This window comes from Erpetoichthys calabaricus, chromosome 11, assembly GCF_900747795.2.
Source record: "Erpetoichthys calabaricus chromosome 11, fErpCal1.3, whole genome shotgun sequence".
NCBI classification, from domain to species: Eukaryota; Metazoa; Chordata; class Cladistia; order Polypteriformes; family Polypteridae; genus Erpetoichthys; species Erpetoichthys calabaricus.
The window spans coordinates 107,113,901-107,130,013 of record NC_041404.2 but is presented as its reverse complement, the minus strand read 5'-3'; the positions used below and the strand labels follow the sequence as shown (position 1 = coordinate 107,130,013).

At 38.4% G+C, this 16,113-nt stretch overlaps 1 protein-coding gene across 2 annotated transcripts in view; it reads right to left on the bottom strand.

The window, feature by feature from the left end:
• Positions 1–16,113, bottom strand: part of LOC114660789 (epidermal growth factor receptor kinase substrate 8-like protein 1) — a 60,515-nt gene that overhangs the window by 15,933 nt on the left and 28,469 nt on the right. For both annotated transcript variants that reach the window (XM_051934142.1, XM_028813687.2), the window contains exons 4-14: positions 11,322–11,386; positions 11,082–11,243; positions 6,580–6,729; positions 5,866–5,948; positions 5,313–5,479; positions 4,604–4,662; positions 4,291–4,417; positions 4,071–4,159; positions 3,246–3,320; positions 2,182–2,330; positions 1,959–2,103 (exon numbers count right to left, since the gene is read on the bottom strand). In XM_051934142.1, coding sequence (XP_051790102.1) covers positions 1,959–2,103; positions 2,182–2,330; positions 3,246–3,320; positions 4,071–4,159; positions 4,291–4,417; positions 4,604–4,662; positions 5,313–5,479; positions 5,866–5,948; positions 6,580–6,729; positions 11,082–11,243; positions 11,322–11,386 — 1,271 coding nt within the window. The remainder of the gene's footprint in view (positions 1–1,958; positions 2,104–2,181; positions 2,331–3,245; positions 3,321–4,070; positions 4,160–4,290; positions 4,418–4,603; positions 4,663–5,312; positions 5,480–5,865; positions 5,949–6,579; positions 6,730–11,081; positions 11,244–11,321; positions 11,387–16,113) is intronic.

Below are 16,113 nucleotides of genomic sequence, written 5' to 3'. Positions count from 1 at the left end.
CATAAAGTAAATGGTACAATTCTCACATCCACTATACTGCAAATGGTGAGATCTCTATGCAAAGAGGGCAGGAATTGTGAGAATGTTCCCGTACACCATAATTGACACTTTCACAGTAATATGGTTACAGATAGTTCTAATAATGTGCTACTGATTTGTACTTTTAACTGGGATATCAAAGTATTTTACAGAGTAGAATGTGGCACAGCATGGAGTTTAAATGTCTCATGTAATTTGGACTTCATTTAAAATTTTGGCAGCAGTGCCTTCTGTATGGAGCAGGATCGTTAACAGCTTTAGCACTTATTAGGGGCTTAGTCCCCTCTCGAAGATCATCGCTGGACGCTGGAGATCAGAGGCTAAAGCCCCTGAAGCCCCCTGATTCCATCAAATGACACCACTGATGTGGAATTTTATAAGTTCTGTCAATGTTTTGGTGGGTTTCTTTCCACAGTGTAAAGACATGCTGTCACACTCATATAGAGCCAGTTTTAAGTCTTTATTCAGAGACAGACTGGCAAATCATGAAAAACTGGGTCTTGCTTGCTGTGTACCTACCTAGGTAAGCTCCCGCTCCTTAGGACTAGTAAAAAAGGAGGTGCAGAAAAATGAACAGTCAGATTCATAAATATTGTGATGCACAATTATCAGATTGATATGCAATTACTTAAAATCGCTTTAGAACATGGGCTACGCATTTCTAACAGCATGGTATTGGGAGTAGCTGGTTTGATATTTATCACACAGAAAGTTTATTATCATTAAGTCATACACATAGCATTACTGGTTCATGAGGCTTTTATTTTACGTCTCTCAATTCAGTACACAGACGGCATTATCACTGCAGTATATAACATTTCTTCTACCAGTAACTTAAAGCATACAAATGTTTAATGTTTATTTATATCATTATGTACTTAAGAGAAAAAGATGCAATTGTGTTTGAGTGCAATATATACAGTATACGTTTTCCTTAAACTAATAACCAAATTTTTAAACTAATTTGTCCTGAATCTTTTTAAGTTTTGTAATTTGGAATGTACTATAAAAATTCTTAGAAAGTTGTGTGTATATGCCTAGGTCAAAAAAATGTATAGCAGCTGTTCTGGTGGGAATACATTTTATAATTGTCTACAGGCAGAATTATATCTTTATACTAGTTGTTCTTTACTGTGGTTTCAGTTTCAAGAGAGTTATGGAAATGTATTTTGAAAAGGAGTAAAATTTAAATTGTACAAGGTTGTAGTTTATATCTCTTCCATAATGGAGAGGAGTTATTTTGAAATATCAAAAACTTTCAAATGAATATCATGCATTCACATCCAATAAAAAGTTTACATTTGCAATTTTATAAACAGTAAAAGAAAACAGTATTACTGGTTAGAAACCAAAGTCATTGCAATTGTGAGAATGAGCACACAATAACAACAGGATTAACAGTGAAATAAATTTATGACTGACTGAAGCACTTTTCACAGAGCTACTCCACCATATTTTACAAAGTAGACATAAATATGTTCATACCAAATTTTAAAATGAGAATGCTGTTGATGCATTATTGCTAAGCCTTTTCTCCATGTACTTCCACTAACTTACTTTACTCACAGATAAGCTCTAAACAAAAGCCTTGGTGTTTGAAAAGTAAAACATTACTGGACTAATTTCTATGAGGTCTAATGGGGTTAACCAGCATTGTGATGTGTAATGGACTTTAACTTGTGCCAAGTTTCTTACTACCCAAGTGGGCACTTTTACACAACATACACTTGTATCCTAAATACAAAAAAAAACTGTAAAATGTACTATCAACAAGACTTTTTGTATGGAAAATGTAACAAAGAGAAACATTAGAAAGTATATATATGATAGAGATAGGAAGAGAGATTGCATGCAAAAAGGAAAGAAGCTTAAGTATAGAAGAGAAAAATCACAGTACAAGAGAGTGAATATCTCCAAACCTGCAAACGCAGTTCTTCATGTTTATGCTGCAGCTCTACTGAGTCTTCCCAGGGATGACCATCTGGATCTAACTGCAATGGCTCCCAGCCACTTGTGAATTTTGGTAAATAGGCTGAAATACTAGAATTCTTTGGGAATTCTGACCTTCAGAAACACAATGGACACAATGAACAGGGAAATATTTTTAAACTCTGGATTTTCACAGTGGCTCTGCTAGCATACCTGGGTTTGGTCCAGTAGTCCCCTAATGATTTCCACAGGTTCATTTCCTTTGGGTTAAGCGTGTCTTGCATGAGGTTAATGGCATCATTTGTCAATAGGGGGTTTACAACACTGCTTGCCATGGAAGGACCACCAGAGTGGTTTATTATCTAAAATACATTTTGAGAAAGTTATAAAGCACTCATTATAAATTTGCTCTTCCTAAAAGGTGATATGCGCTCAGGTCTTTCCTTAAAAAATGAAAATGATGTATGTACAGTACATATCTCAACCAAACTTGGTCTTCAAGTGTTAATCTTGACATTAAAGGGACATTATCCAACTCTTTTTTTTTTTTTTTAAGTGCAGCACGGCTTTTCAAAAATTAATCCTAGGCTGTTCCTTCAAATATTTAGAGGGACGAGTCAAGTCTCTGTACACCATCACCCTTTACTTATATAAAAATAAAACAGGATTCTTTATAAAATTGATGATATGTTATCAAAAATGATACACATTTTAGACCACCTCTTCCAACCATTCTGAAGGGAACACAAGCACATTCTTCACTGGTTACATTTAACAAGCCCCTTCCCAAATGAAGCAGAGATGTTAGAAGCAATTATTCTGAAGGTTTTTATAAGGTTACTGTCCGGGGGAGTTCGTTCTACTATCTCTTGGGATTATTATTCACGATTTATAGGAAAGCATCTCCCAAATTGTAGATTCATCCATTCATTACCAAACCCACTTAATTCAGCTCAGGGTACCAGAGGAGCAAGAGATTATCCCGGAAGCAACAGAGGTTAGGTCAGTCATTAGTAGGACACACACTCTTGCAAATCCACACTTACTCACTCAACCAACCCTTTACTCATACTGAGTAAATGCATACATTTTAATCAACCTAACTTCTATGTTTTTGGGAAGAAAGCCCAAAAAGGCAACAGGTAGAACATACCATGTTCCAGTGCCCTTGTGGGTATTTTGGCAAATACAAAATTGAGAGTTTTATCGTTTTAAAATTAAAATTGGTTACTATTTGGTTAAAAACACATTTACTAGGGAAGAAAGTGATAACTTACTGTTTCTAATGGTTGAAACAAGAAATGGATAAGTTCCTGAGAATTTGGGTTGATAATATTTGTCTTCACTCTTGCCTGCAAGACAAATTTGACCTGTGAATATCTTTAAAAAAAAAATTGTTATAAAGGTTATCTGCTTGTGGCACGTGCCAGGCTTCAGGCCTAAAAGTATATACTGTATATACAGAATTATTGATTTAAAAAAAAATCAGTAGATTTCAATTTATTTCAAATTATGTTACAATAGTTTTGATTGAATTAATTTTGCTACACCTACACAAATGTTTACTTTGTTTTCAAAGTATTAAAGATATGCAATTTTGCAATACACAAAGTCAAAATAAACTTTGTACGTAATCTATGCTGACAATGGGTTTATCAATCCTGATTACACATCCACTCCACAAGCCAGGCAGCATACACATCTAATAATGCATACTAATGATACAAAAAGGCCTACAACCTGATGAAATGCAACAACTGCTACATGTAAAACTGAGTGAATATGGACATGGGTTTATGACAACTAGAAATCCACTGGGGATTTATACCCATAGCATGCACATTTCATAACCACAGTGTGATTACAAAGCTGTGCAGCTTGAAAGGAACACATTTCACATCAAGATATTTTAACTGAAATGTCTGAATCTATATGAAAACTAACATGTTTTTCATTGAGAGCAGGTCAACAGATGAATGATAGAAAAACTGTAACATTTTCTACACAAACCAAAATTAAAAAATATATAAATCAAGTAGAATACCAACAAGGCATATTCTGTAATTTGTTCAGCATGTCAGAAAGAACAGTCAGAGACTCACCAGCAAACTAAATGCATATTTGAACTTCTGAAATGTGCTGAAGAACTCTTCTTCATTTGGGGGACGTGCTCTCACTGTCAGTAATCCCTCTGTAGAGAAGGGGGAAAAAGCATGCAATGAACCTATGCATCCAGAGTGAAGTTCACCTCCTTTGAGTAGAACTGGTCTAATCTTCACTCAGGCTCCTTCTAGAGCAGCTCATCAAGAATCACTCACTCACCTCCAGCTTCCTTTCTCTTAGATTTCCTGGATTTTTTACGCTGGTCAAGAACTTGCAATGCTTCTTTTGATTTCTTCAGCTTTGCCATGAAGAGTTCAATGTCATCAAAAATGTGATTGAGGATTTCCTATTGGAAGAACACAAGAGAGGTGAGGAATACAGACCGACTGAGATGATCTATAGCACAGTGATGGGGGTTCCCCAGCAAAACTTCTTTCTTAGTTTCTTGAGTCTTCCATGAGGACTGAATCCCTGCTTGATGTGGAGATGTTTTAAAAAAAATAAAAGAAAGCCTCTGTTTCCCAGCACTCACCACATCCCTCTCTGATCGGATTATTGATAAGTCTTTCTGGGCAGGAACAACACCATTCACTGAAACAAAATAAAAGAGAAAGAAATGATCAAAAGTCAGACACTTTTCTGTACTGAATGGCCACTAGGCAAAAATCACTAAAACCACAAAGTGAACTGCATCAACCAATATGTTAACGCTTTAAAGGTTGACAACCTGACATAGACAGATGCATACAGTATGTCCTTCTTCATTTAATAAAATCAATGAGGCTGTCAGTGTCTATGGCTTTTCTTACATCAGCTCTTCAAACTAAATGATTTCTGGTAGAATGACTATCAGAAGTACATAATTGTGTAGTAGCAATGATTAACATGAGCTTACTATTTCATTTGTCATACTTTTTTCTTGAGGAGTTCACTGGTTCTGTGTGTGCTTTATGCTAACTTGAGAAATGGACTTGACTTTTATGACAAGATTGAAAAAAGTGGACTATAATTTCACTTTGTCCTTCTAAAGCATGATTTCAGTGTGTTGATATCTAACATTAAACAACGGCGAATGTGACAAAATTAGGTGTAAACAGTAATACAGAATCAAACCACAGGCTGACCTTTTACACAATACCTATGAATTTTTCAGGTAGGCAGTAATGAAAGTGGAGTGTGAGGCTCCTGCAAATTAAAGCCCCTTCTGGCTTACAGTTATTAATTTCACCCCATGGACTCACCTTTCTCTGCAGGAGACCCAACAGGGCCCATAGAGCTTGGGGTAGACTTTTTTTTCTCAGGGTTTTTCTGTACTTGGCTGTAGATCACAGTTGGCTGGATGACCTGGGGCACAGAAGCATGCTTGGGGGGAGATTTTGCTTGTTCTACCATCTTCTCCTGGCTGAACCTGCAGATATTTACAGCAAGGAGCAATGAAGGCATGTCTCCAGGGCTCTTGGTTATCTATCTCTACCAGAAAAGAGGTGGTGGTGGTGATGTGGGGGTTTGATAATTAAGATGAAGATCCTTTTTGTGAAGAATGTCTTGATTACAACAATTAATTTCAGAGTTCTTGCACTCTATAAGGTTGACTATCCTGATGTTTACATGAAGTTACTTCTTCCTCCAAATAACAGAAAAATGGAAAGGTCTCATGGCACTGGACAGGCTAAAGAGCAGTGGTGTCTCAGTTCACTTTCTTTTTGAAATAATTGAAGTTTTTGGCCACCACCAATATCTACTTTCCCACCTAATCTGGAAAACTTCAAAGATGAAAGCTTCCATTTAGCTTACCTCAGGGCATTGGGCCTCATGGCATTCTTCCCAGATTTGAAATCGGAGATGGCACCATTGATGTCACCACAGATGAGTCTGGCCTATGCAAACAAGCCCACACTGCAATTTTAGCATCATGGGAAATACAGAAACAAGGGAAGAGGAGAGAGGAAGAAATGAGGAAGATATGAGCAAGAGGAGGCTATGTGCTAATCAGAAAATAGAATATATGGGAAAAAGTATTCTAGCACTGTGTCTTTTTGATTTATATTTGACTCACGATAACCTGCAGACAGACTGACTACACTGTGAAAAGTACATGGCAGGGAAAAGATGGAAAATTTTCAGTACTGAGTATTTAATGATTGACTGTGGCTTTGGTAAGATTTCAAAGTGGGGGTGAAGATTTGTACATCTAATACGGAGGACAGTGCCTTCACTCTGTACTGATGAGAGAGAGAGGCCAGCTTTGGTTCAGGGAAACAGACGTCAGAGGACACTGTTGTTTTTCCTCTCAAGCTTTTCTCACTATGCTGAAAATCCCCTCAAAAACCCAAAACAAGCAACCAAGCAAACAGAAAGTAATTTTTGAGGTTTGCTGTTGGATACAAACTCACTAAGTCTCTCTGTATCTTCGCAGTATTAAAGAATGCAATAAGCAAAGGCAAGTGAAGAGCAAGGCAAAAGTGAAACAAAGCAAGACTTAAGGCACAAGTTTAGATAGGTACATACCCCGACATTGTCACACTGAAAAAAATGGACATCTGGCTTCTGCTGTGTCATATCCTGAGAAACAAGTAGTAACAGTGAAGGGAAGCGCTTTTCTCCTTCAATGGCATCACAGCGCTGCACTGTAGTTAGGGGGAAGGTTTCCAAGTCATCCTAAAAGAGGAGATATCCATCTGAATTACATCTCTTTGTTAATCAGCTGCCCTCAATTCATTTTGATTGATGCTTATGTGCAGTTATCTTGTATACTCAACTTTGCAGCCCTGCACTCAAATACTGTACATACAATATTCATTGAGATGCTACACTCAATGGTATCACTGCCCCTTCTTTCTTTCTCTATCTCTTACTCACTTAAACAATGTTAAGTGGCATTTCTTTTATTTGTGACTGTTCTTTTGAGATTTTGTCCTGTCGTGTGGTGCATTTTGGCTGATTTACTTTCTCATGTGGTGCTATCCTATAAGTCATTTGCAGCAAAGCACACAACATGGCCAAAACTGTATAACAAGATGAAAATATTGATTCACCTCACCCAAAAAAGAAAAACAACACAATAGCCTCAAACCCACCTAGATCATTCAGAGGCAACAGAAACCTATGACACCTAGTACTGGTGAGGGATAGAAAGTTCTCTTTTTAGATAATTTCCAGAAGGAATATGTAGTGGATTCAAAAAGTATTCAGACACCTTCACTTTCAGCTTCCTTTATTGCGTTGTAGAATTAATTTTAAATAGATAAATTTGATAATTTTGCCTATCAACCTATACACAATAACCCATAATGACCTGCTTTCAGAGAGGTTTTCAAAATGTATGAAAAAATTAAAAACTAAGATCTCATATTAAGTATTTAGTCCCTTAATTTAGTACTTTTGTAGAAGCCTCCTGGGCAGCAATTACAGCTTTAACGGTTAAGTAAGTCTCCACAAGCTTTGCACACCTGCATTTTGGCACTCTTATCTCATTCTTCCTGGCAAATTTCTAAGTTCTAAAGCTCTATAAGACTGAATTGGAAGTATCTGTAAACTGCTATCTTCAGGTCTCTCCACATATGTTATATGGGATTTATGTCTGAGCTGCTCAAAGACAGTCAGAGACTTGTGCCAAAGCTGCTCCACCATTGCCCTGGCTGTACATTTCAGGTCATTTCCATACTGAATGATGAACCTTTCACTTAAGTTCACTCTGGCTTGTTTTCTTTAAAGAAGTCTCTGTATTCAGCTGCATTCATTCTTCCCTCAATTCTGACCAGCTTCCCTGTCCCTGCTGTTGAGAAACACCCGCACAGCATGATGCTGCAACTACTATGGTTCACCGTAAAGATGGTATTAGGAAGATGGTGAGCAATATCTGGATTTCGCCTGACATAGTACTTGGACTTTTGCCAACAGAGTTTAATTTTTGCCTTCTGAAACCAGAGAATCTTTTACCTCATACTCTCAGAGCCCTTTAAACTGTCGTATGCTTTTATGTCAAAGTTTGTTTCCAGTTAGCCACTTTACCACAGATGCCTGATTGATGGAGTACTGCTGAGATGTTTGTCCTTCTCAGCAGAGGTCTTCAGATTCTCTGTTAGTGTGACCACTGGGTTCTTGGTCACTTCCCTGACAAACACCTTTACTACCTGGTTACTCAGTTTGGCCAGAAAGCCAACTCTAGAAAAAGTCCTGGGGCCTCATGTATAACGCCGTGCGTAGAACTCACACTATAACATGGCGTAAGCACAAAAGCGGGATTGTGCGTACGCACAGAAAAATCCAGATGCAGGAATCTGTGCGCACGCATACTTTCACGTTCTTCTACTACATAAATCCCGATTTGCGTGAAAAGTAACGCACGTGCACGCGCCTTCTGTCCCGCCCCAACTCCTCCCAGAATTACGCCTCTTTGAATATGCAAATCAATATAAATAGCCTTCTGTGAAAAGACAATGGGAAAAGCACAGGGGAAAATATAAGAATTTCAGCGAATACCAAGTAGAGGCAAAGGAAAAACGTACTATTTGTTGGTTTAAACAGTGGTATAATCAACAAAAGAAAGCTGATCGAGTGACAGTGTGTCGGAGAAACTCGAAGGCTCAACTTCACAAAGTCGCACAGTGCCCGAAATAAAAAAGAAATCACATATCAAAGTCGCCGTGAAAAAGCGAGTCGTAGCCCACCGTCTGAGTGTCATATGAAAGCTTATTAGGGTACAGACAAAAAAAAAGGCACACAGTGGGGAAAAAAGCACGAAATGTCAACTTTAATCTCGAAATTTCCACTTTAATCACGTAGTTTATTTTGCCATTAAAGTAGAACATCTTAAACTTCATCTTAAAATCGTTTAATTTACTAGTTTCTCAAATCCTATTGTAACTAAAGTGGCATGTTAAATGCTTTGTTCTGTATTTGATCTTCTATGTGCTCTATGTGTATGAATCACTACCTGCTTTTTAAACGGGCTTTCTCTTTCTCCGACAGGACACATACTCCATTACATTCTTGATATTACAGCTCTCTGAATAATTAAAATACTGAGATGTATACGTGATATCTTTTTCATGATGATAGGAATGAAAGCATGTTATTAAACATGGGAACACGGTGGCGCAGTGCTTGTTCATGTCTCACGCAAGAGGCTTGCTGCGCCATGCGCAACCTTCAGTTAAATAATTTATCACAGCAGTACTGTCTCTTTCAAACGTACTAACCTCCAATTCCTGTCCTTACTTTTCTTTCTCCAAAAACTCAATCGCCACACAATAAGCTATGTAATAGACGTGAAGCCATCTGTAAGCTTAGAACTTCGATTCTTCAAAACTTTTAAGGAACATTGAAATATCTTAGTAGTACATGTTTAATTATTATATCCGTCTATCTTTCCAGTGTCGCGTCAGCACCAGCAATAATACAGCGCAAGGCAGGAACAATTACTGAACTAGCTAGCGCTGCGGCACCGTGTCCTCACATGTTTAATTATTAACAATACAGATTATTTAAATGAAGTTAAAGTTTTATCTGTATAATATAATCAACATGTTTTGCTGCATTTCGTCTTAGAAATGAATACCGTCATCACATGTAAATACGCGCTTTATAAAGTGGCGCAGGTTGTGCAATATTATAACTGTAGTGCAAGTTTACAGTGAGGTGATTGTACTTATAAGTAAACAATTATATAAGGAGCAGTTGATGGACTGATTTAGTGCCTTTAGAGTTCTTGGGATGAAACTGTTTCTAAACCGCGAAGTCCGTACAGGGACTAAAGCGTTTGCTGTGGCTCAGGCAGCATCTGCTTCATGCTGTGTACCGATAATTCTCTTTCCAATCAGCTGCTGCTGTGATTTCCCACTCAGATACAGTAATATAAATACTCTGAGTGGTGCAGTGAGAGTAATGTGGAAAAAGATGATCTGCTGTGGCAACCCTTAACGGGAGCAGCTGAAAGAAGATGCAGTGAGAGTTACAACGCTAAAGCAGTTATGGTATTTGGAATACTATGGCTATTCCCTGGACCATTATATTGCTACAGGTTAATTACAATCAGATGCATTACACTAATAAACAATATGCAGTTAATTTCAGTGTATTTATAAAGCCACGCCAGGAATGTGGATTTAAGAAAGAAAGAGTGATCACACAGGAACAGTAGCACTGCTTTGACACTGGGTGCCGCCAGTCTGCAAAACCGGGCGGATAAATTGCGTACGCCAAGGAATGAGTTACCGTGGAAATGTGCGTGGCTTTACGCCAAGTTTAGGTTTTATACATCGCGATTTGAGCGTGGAAAGGTTCGTACGCAACATTTCTGTGCGTACGCACCGTTTATACATGAGGCCCCTGGTGTTTCCAGAATTCTTCCAATTCACAGTTATTGTGATCATTGCACCCCTGGGAAAACTCAAAGGTTTAGGAAGAGTTTTATACCCTTGCCCTGATCTATGCTTCACCGCAGTCTGATGACTGAGGTCTACAGACAGTTCCTTAGACTTCATAGCCTGGTTTTTGTCTTGATATACAATGTGAATTATGGGACCTTACAGTATATACACAGGTGTGTGCTTTTTTAAAATTTTGTCCAATCAATTCAGTTTGCTAAAATGTGCAAAATCTAGACACATCTCAAGGATAATTAAAGCAAACAGGAAGCACCTGACCACAATTTGGAGTGTCACAGAAAAGAGTCTAAATACTTATATAAAAGAGAGATTTCTGGATTTGATTTTTAATAAATTTGCAAATCTTTCTGAAAAGATGTTTTCACTATGTCATTATGCGATACTGAGTGTATACCAATGGTCAAAAATGGGAAATGCATTAATTTAAAACAACAATACAACAAAGTGTGTAGAAAGTGAAGGGGTCTGAATATTTTCGGATTCCACTTTGTAAGTTTGATTAACAGAATATCTGTAATGTAAGAGATTGGTCATCAGGGTGGAGGGTTTAGTTATTTGAGGAAAAGAAAAGTTGGTCCCATAATGATAATATTTTTCCATCTAAAATACTGGGCTCCATACCTTAGATTCTACGTCAATGAGTGTGATCTTGTTACTTTCCACCTTCAGCAGCATTTCTTGTGTCCAGATCTTACCCTTGGCATCCATAGCAGACAGATTACGAAGTGCATCCTCCACTGTCCGCACATTCTCATTGGGGTCAATTGAGAAAGTCACTAGATGCTGCAAAGGAAAACTCCATGAGATGAACAGAGATACAATGGCATAAACTTTCATTCAGGAGACAGGAGAGCAGCTTACATTAACAGAGTACTGAGAGGTGTCAGCCATGATGAAGTTTGTACTCGAATACTTCTTCCGTTGCTCTGAAAAGGACAGATAATTTTTTTTTACTTTGATTATAAAAAGCCTAAAAAAATGATATATTTTGAAATCATTCTTGTACAACACCTCTATGTTATTGTGCAATATTCTCATAAGTGAAGTAGGTTAAAAAAATGGTTTACCATACATTATTTCATTTTGTTTACTTGCTTTCTCTATTTCAGAAAGCCATTCTCTATTCCAACAGGATTGGGCACAAGGCAGGAATTAGTCGTGGGCAGGGCACCAGTCATTCATGGATTTCTTCTTGTGCATTTAAACTGATTAAATCAGGGAAAGTTGAAAACTACTAATTAAACTATGATTTATGTCTTTGAAATGTGGATGGAAAACCAGAGTAACAGGATAGAAAACTGTGCAGATTCAAGGACAACATGCAAAGTTCATATGGAAAGTAACTAGGCAAGGATTCAAACACTGAAATGGTATACAGTTTGTATGACATTTTCTGCAACTTATATGAAACTGCAATTACAAATCCATTTTTTTGCACAAAAGAAGGAGCGTGCAAGACAAGAGCCAGCTCTGAACCCTGCATGATAAGCATACGTTCAATTTTCTGTTAAGTTAGAGGCACAAATTAGTCTAACTTGCATGTCTTTGGGATTAAAGGAAAATCCTGTGTACCACGTTCATTACAGATCACACATAGAAACAATTTTTTTTAGCAGACTCATACAAATGTAAAAAAAAAAACAAAAACAAAAAGAACACCTCAATAACTAGCCTAATGGACACTACATATTATTTATTCTCTGAATATGACAATGCTAATTTTTAAATAAAAAATTGCATGTATCTCATTTGCAGCTTGAACCACAGCAAACATTACATTTTCAATTTTGGCAACATGTATAGTAAAGGCTTAAGATGTTTTTGGTTTTATACAAAAATTTAAAACATTGTAGTCTCTGATTCAAATCTAACTTAGAATACCTCTGCATTTATGTGCTCAGCTGTGGTAATGTAATCACTCTAGTGGTTATGTGCATGTGCAGACATCACAGTCTATCACACATCCTGGTATATGCTTGCACATATAAGCACAGGCCCAACTAACACACCTGCACAATCTTCTGGCCATGTGCAAAACATAACATACTGTATATACATACAGGATGATACACACGATAACACTCTGCAACACACCACGGTATTGTTTCCTACAATACTATGGACATTCAAGACATTTCTTTGATTCTCTCTACATTTTCCTTGATAGAATAGATGCCAAAAGTCAAGCATCAGACGTACCCCTACACTGTGGTATGGTAGATGACAGTATCTATGTTGAACAGTGGTGAATAACTAAACAATATAATTTCTAGCAAATTGGTTAAATTATCAATATTGTTACTACAGAATAGGGTAAAAGGACAGATACTATACCCATCTAATGTCATACCCTCCTCATCTGGCCCCATCCTATGTCCCACAGTGATCAAGTACCCGTCACTAAAGGACACGGGATGGGATGGGGTCAGATTTAGGTTGGGATGGAAGGCCTTAGGTTACCATATAACAGACATTCTCAAGTTCAGTTCTGGAGAGTGGCAGTGGTTGTAGGGTGTTATTCCAACCAAACTGATTAGGAGCCAATTATCACTGCTGATGTCAATTATTACTCAATCAGCACTTTAATGCTTTAAGTTCACTTGCCTTTTAAAAATGCCTAATCACTTTCTGTAATCTTAAAAAGCTGCATTCTGCTTTATATTTGCTTCTTTTTTCTTAACTAGCTGCCAATAAACAATGAGATAAAAATAACAAAGGTCCCAGCAGCTTATAATCTTGCTTGGTCTCATTTATGCCTGTGTGTGTGTTTATCATGAAGAATCATTTTGGGCAAGATATTTGGAAAGAAATTGAAATCAAGATTTATTAACACTAGAATCCCTGAAGCCTACGAAAAAACTCAATCCTGGCCCACCTTAAATTCCTTCGCACCTCTCCATCAGTGTCTTTTGTTTTGTAAATGTGTCAATCAGCACAAGCAGCAAGAGGCCTGCTATCCCATGACGGAGCTCAACTTTGGCAAAAAGTTCTCCCAGGTCAAGCCAAGGCTCCTTATCTGCGTGTGAGGTGCCTGGAGTTGTATAGGGTAAATAATACAGTATATAGTTATTTGGAATACATGCATTTCATGTGTGTTCCGTGTCTACAAAGATCTGGGAAAGTGTACAATGAAAGGAAATGTGAGGCAAGAAATGCTGAACACATACCTAAAGCAGAAACGTTTTCCATGTTATACTAATAATAACGTGAAGTGTATAATGTGTGAAGAAAAAAAAAAAAAACTCAAAAGCTCAAGCTCAAATGTCAATATGTACTCCTGGATGGTGCAGAGGTATGAGCTGCTGCCTTATAACCAAAAGGTTGCCTGTTTGAGTTCCGGCACTTTGCATTTTGAGTAGTGAGTGTTGCAGGAGAAACATGCTGCTCAAAGAAGGCACACGGAGTTCCAGGAAGGTAGCAAAATCCAATCTTATTGTGTGGTGCATACATGGACCCAAATCAAGTGAAATGAGCAATTAGCAAATTCAGCGAGCTTACATTTATTACCATTCTTATCACTTATGCAAAATCCTCTCCTCCTTCTGGCTCTCCCCATCATTACCTAATGTCCATCACTTGACCGAAACTGCCATCATTACTTCATACCCTGTGCAGGTGTCTGAAACTTATTTATCAATCGATTCCTATCAGTAAGTCAGAATAAGGTGGACACCCACTTAAGATATTGGGCTAGAGGTTGGGGCAGCTGTGCCCCTAAAACAATAACACTGTTTCTTATAAACTACATTTTTCTTGACTTGCCATCACCTGTCCAGGCAAACAGACAGGGAAGCAAAGGCCCAGCTGGTGCACATGGAAGCAAACTGCCTCTCTGGTTTTCTCTCATGGCCAAAGTCTTAATGAGTGCATTTCTTAAAACAATGGCCCGTTTAGCCCTCTAAAAGAGCACAGTGTCCTTGATTGAACTCTGTAAGCTTAGCAGCAAGATATTCACAGTCCCCAAAAACACACCAAACAAAACAAAACACCCCAATATACTCTTCTTATCCTCCACTCCTCCCAGGAAGCTTTGTCATCCTCCTCCAAACTCTAGCGCCTGGAGTGGTGGCTGCTGGCTCCTTATATAGCCCACTCAGAAGTGCTTCAGGTGATAAAATTAACCTAATTCAGGCTGCACTTCTGGGTGTGGCATGTCACTAAGCCATGTAGCTCCCCCTGGCGGTGGCCACGGAGTCCAACAAGGCTGAGCTCCGAAGTCCCATGCCTGTAGCCCCGATGCAACCCAGGGGGGCTGCCACCAAGTGTTCTGGGGGAAGTAGTGTGTAGCCCATGGCAATTCCCCCGGACCAAGTGTTGAAAGGGCGTCCTGGCCGGGCATAGGCCCCGGCCATCTGTTACAACCCTTTCTATACTAGTGTGCATTAGGATATAATACTTATTTTCATATATGCTTATGATTCTCTTTGAATTTATGCAAATCATCAAGTTTAAGAATATTCTTTTCTACATGAGCTGCTATTATTATTATTTCTACAATATAATAAAAACATAAATTTGATTTGTGTATGTAACACCCAGTGTAAATTCTGGCTGCTTGTATTCTCTCAGTGACGTTCATGTGGTACAACAAGCTTGCCTATCCCTCTGTGAGTTGATGCTGTTTATCTCCATTCTTTTCACAAGAGCAGTGATGTCCACAGTTGGTACTGTGGTTGATGCCTGCTCAGACTTCCACCTGCAGCTAAAGTCACTTTAGTACTCAAGTAATTCACCACGCTAGTGTTTAGATCTGGCAGTGCCATGCTGACGATGTATGCGCCCAAAAAGAATAAGCCTTTGATATCAGTCTGTAACAGCTGGTGTACAGTTCTGCTACCTGTAAAATAGGCGGAGTGGTGGCTCTGAGGCTAAGGATCTGCGCTGGTATCCGGAAGGTTGCCGGTTCGAATCCCCGTCACTGCCAAAAGAGATCCTACTCTGCTGGGCCCTTGAGCAAGGCCCTTAACCTGTAATTGCTCCAGGGCCTCCTTGTACAATGGCTGACCCTGCGCTCTGACCCCAAGGGGTATGCGAAAAAACTAACAAACACTGTTGTAAGTCGCTCTGGATAAGAGTGTCTGCTAAATGATGTAAATGTAAAAGATATCGCTGAAAGGATTTAAGCAGACATACAAACGCTGGTGAATAAAAGCTCAATTATTTTGTCATACCTTTGCGAAAGTGTTTATTTTATATTCCACTTCCACTTATATTTATATTCCACTTGAATGAGATCAAATCTGTCTCTCTCATGCATGTACACACACATTCATACATGAAAATGTCACTATTTGAAAACGCTATGCCATTTGAACATTTTTTTTTTCGATCTTGTCTGTACTCCACGTTATGGTGCATGGTACTGAAAATGTAGAAAGACTTCATCTTTTTGAGCGCATACACCATCAGCATGACACTGCCAATTCTAAACACTAGCTAGGTGAATTGCTAGCATACTGAAGTGACTTTAGCTGCAGGTGGAAGTCCCATTTTACTTTATGGTGCCAAGAGAGTTGTATTGCTGTGCAGCAGTCACAGATTCAAATCAAATGTATGTTTTTAATATATTATAGTAATAATAATAATAGCAGCTCACTACTCAAAACACAGAGTGCTGGGACTCGAAGCGGCAACCTTTGGGTTATAAGGCAGC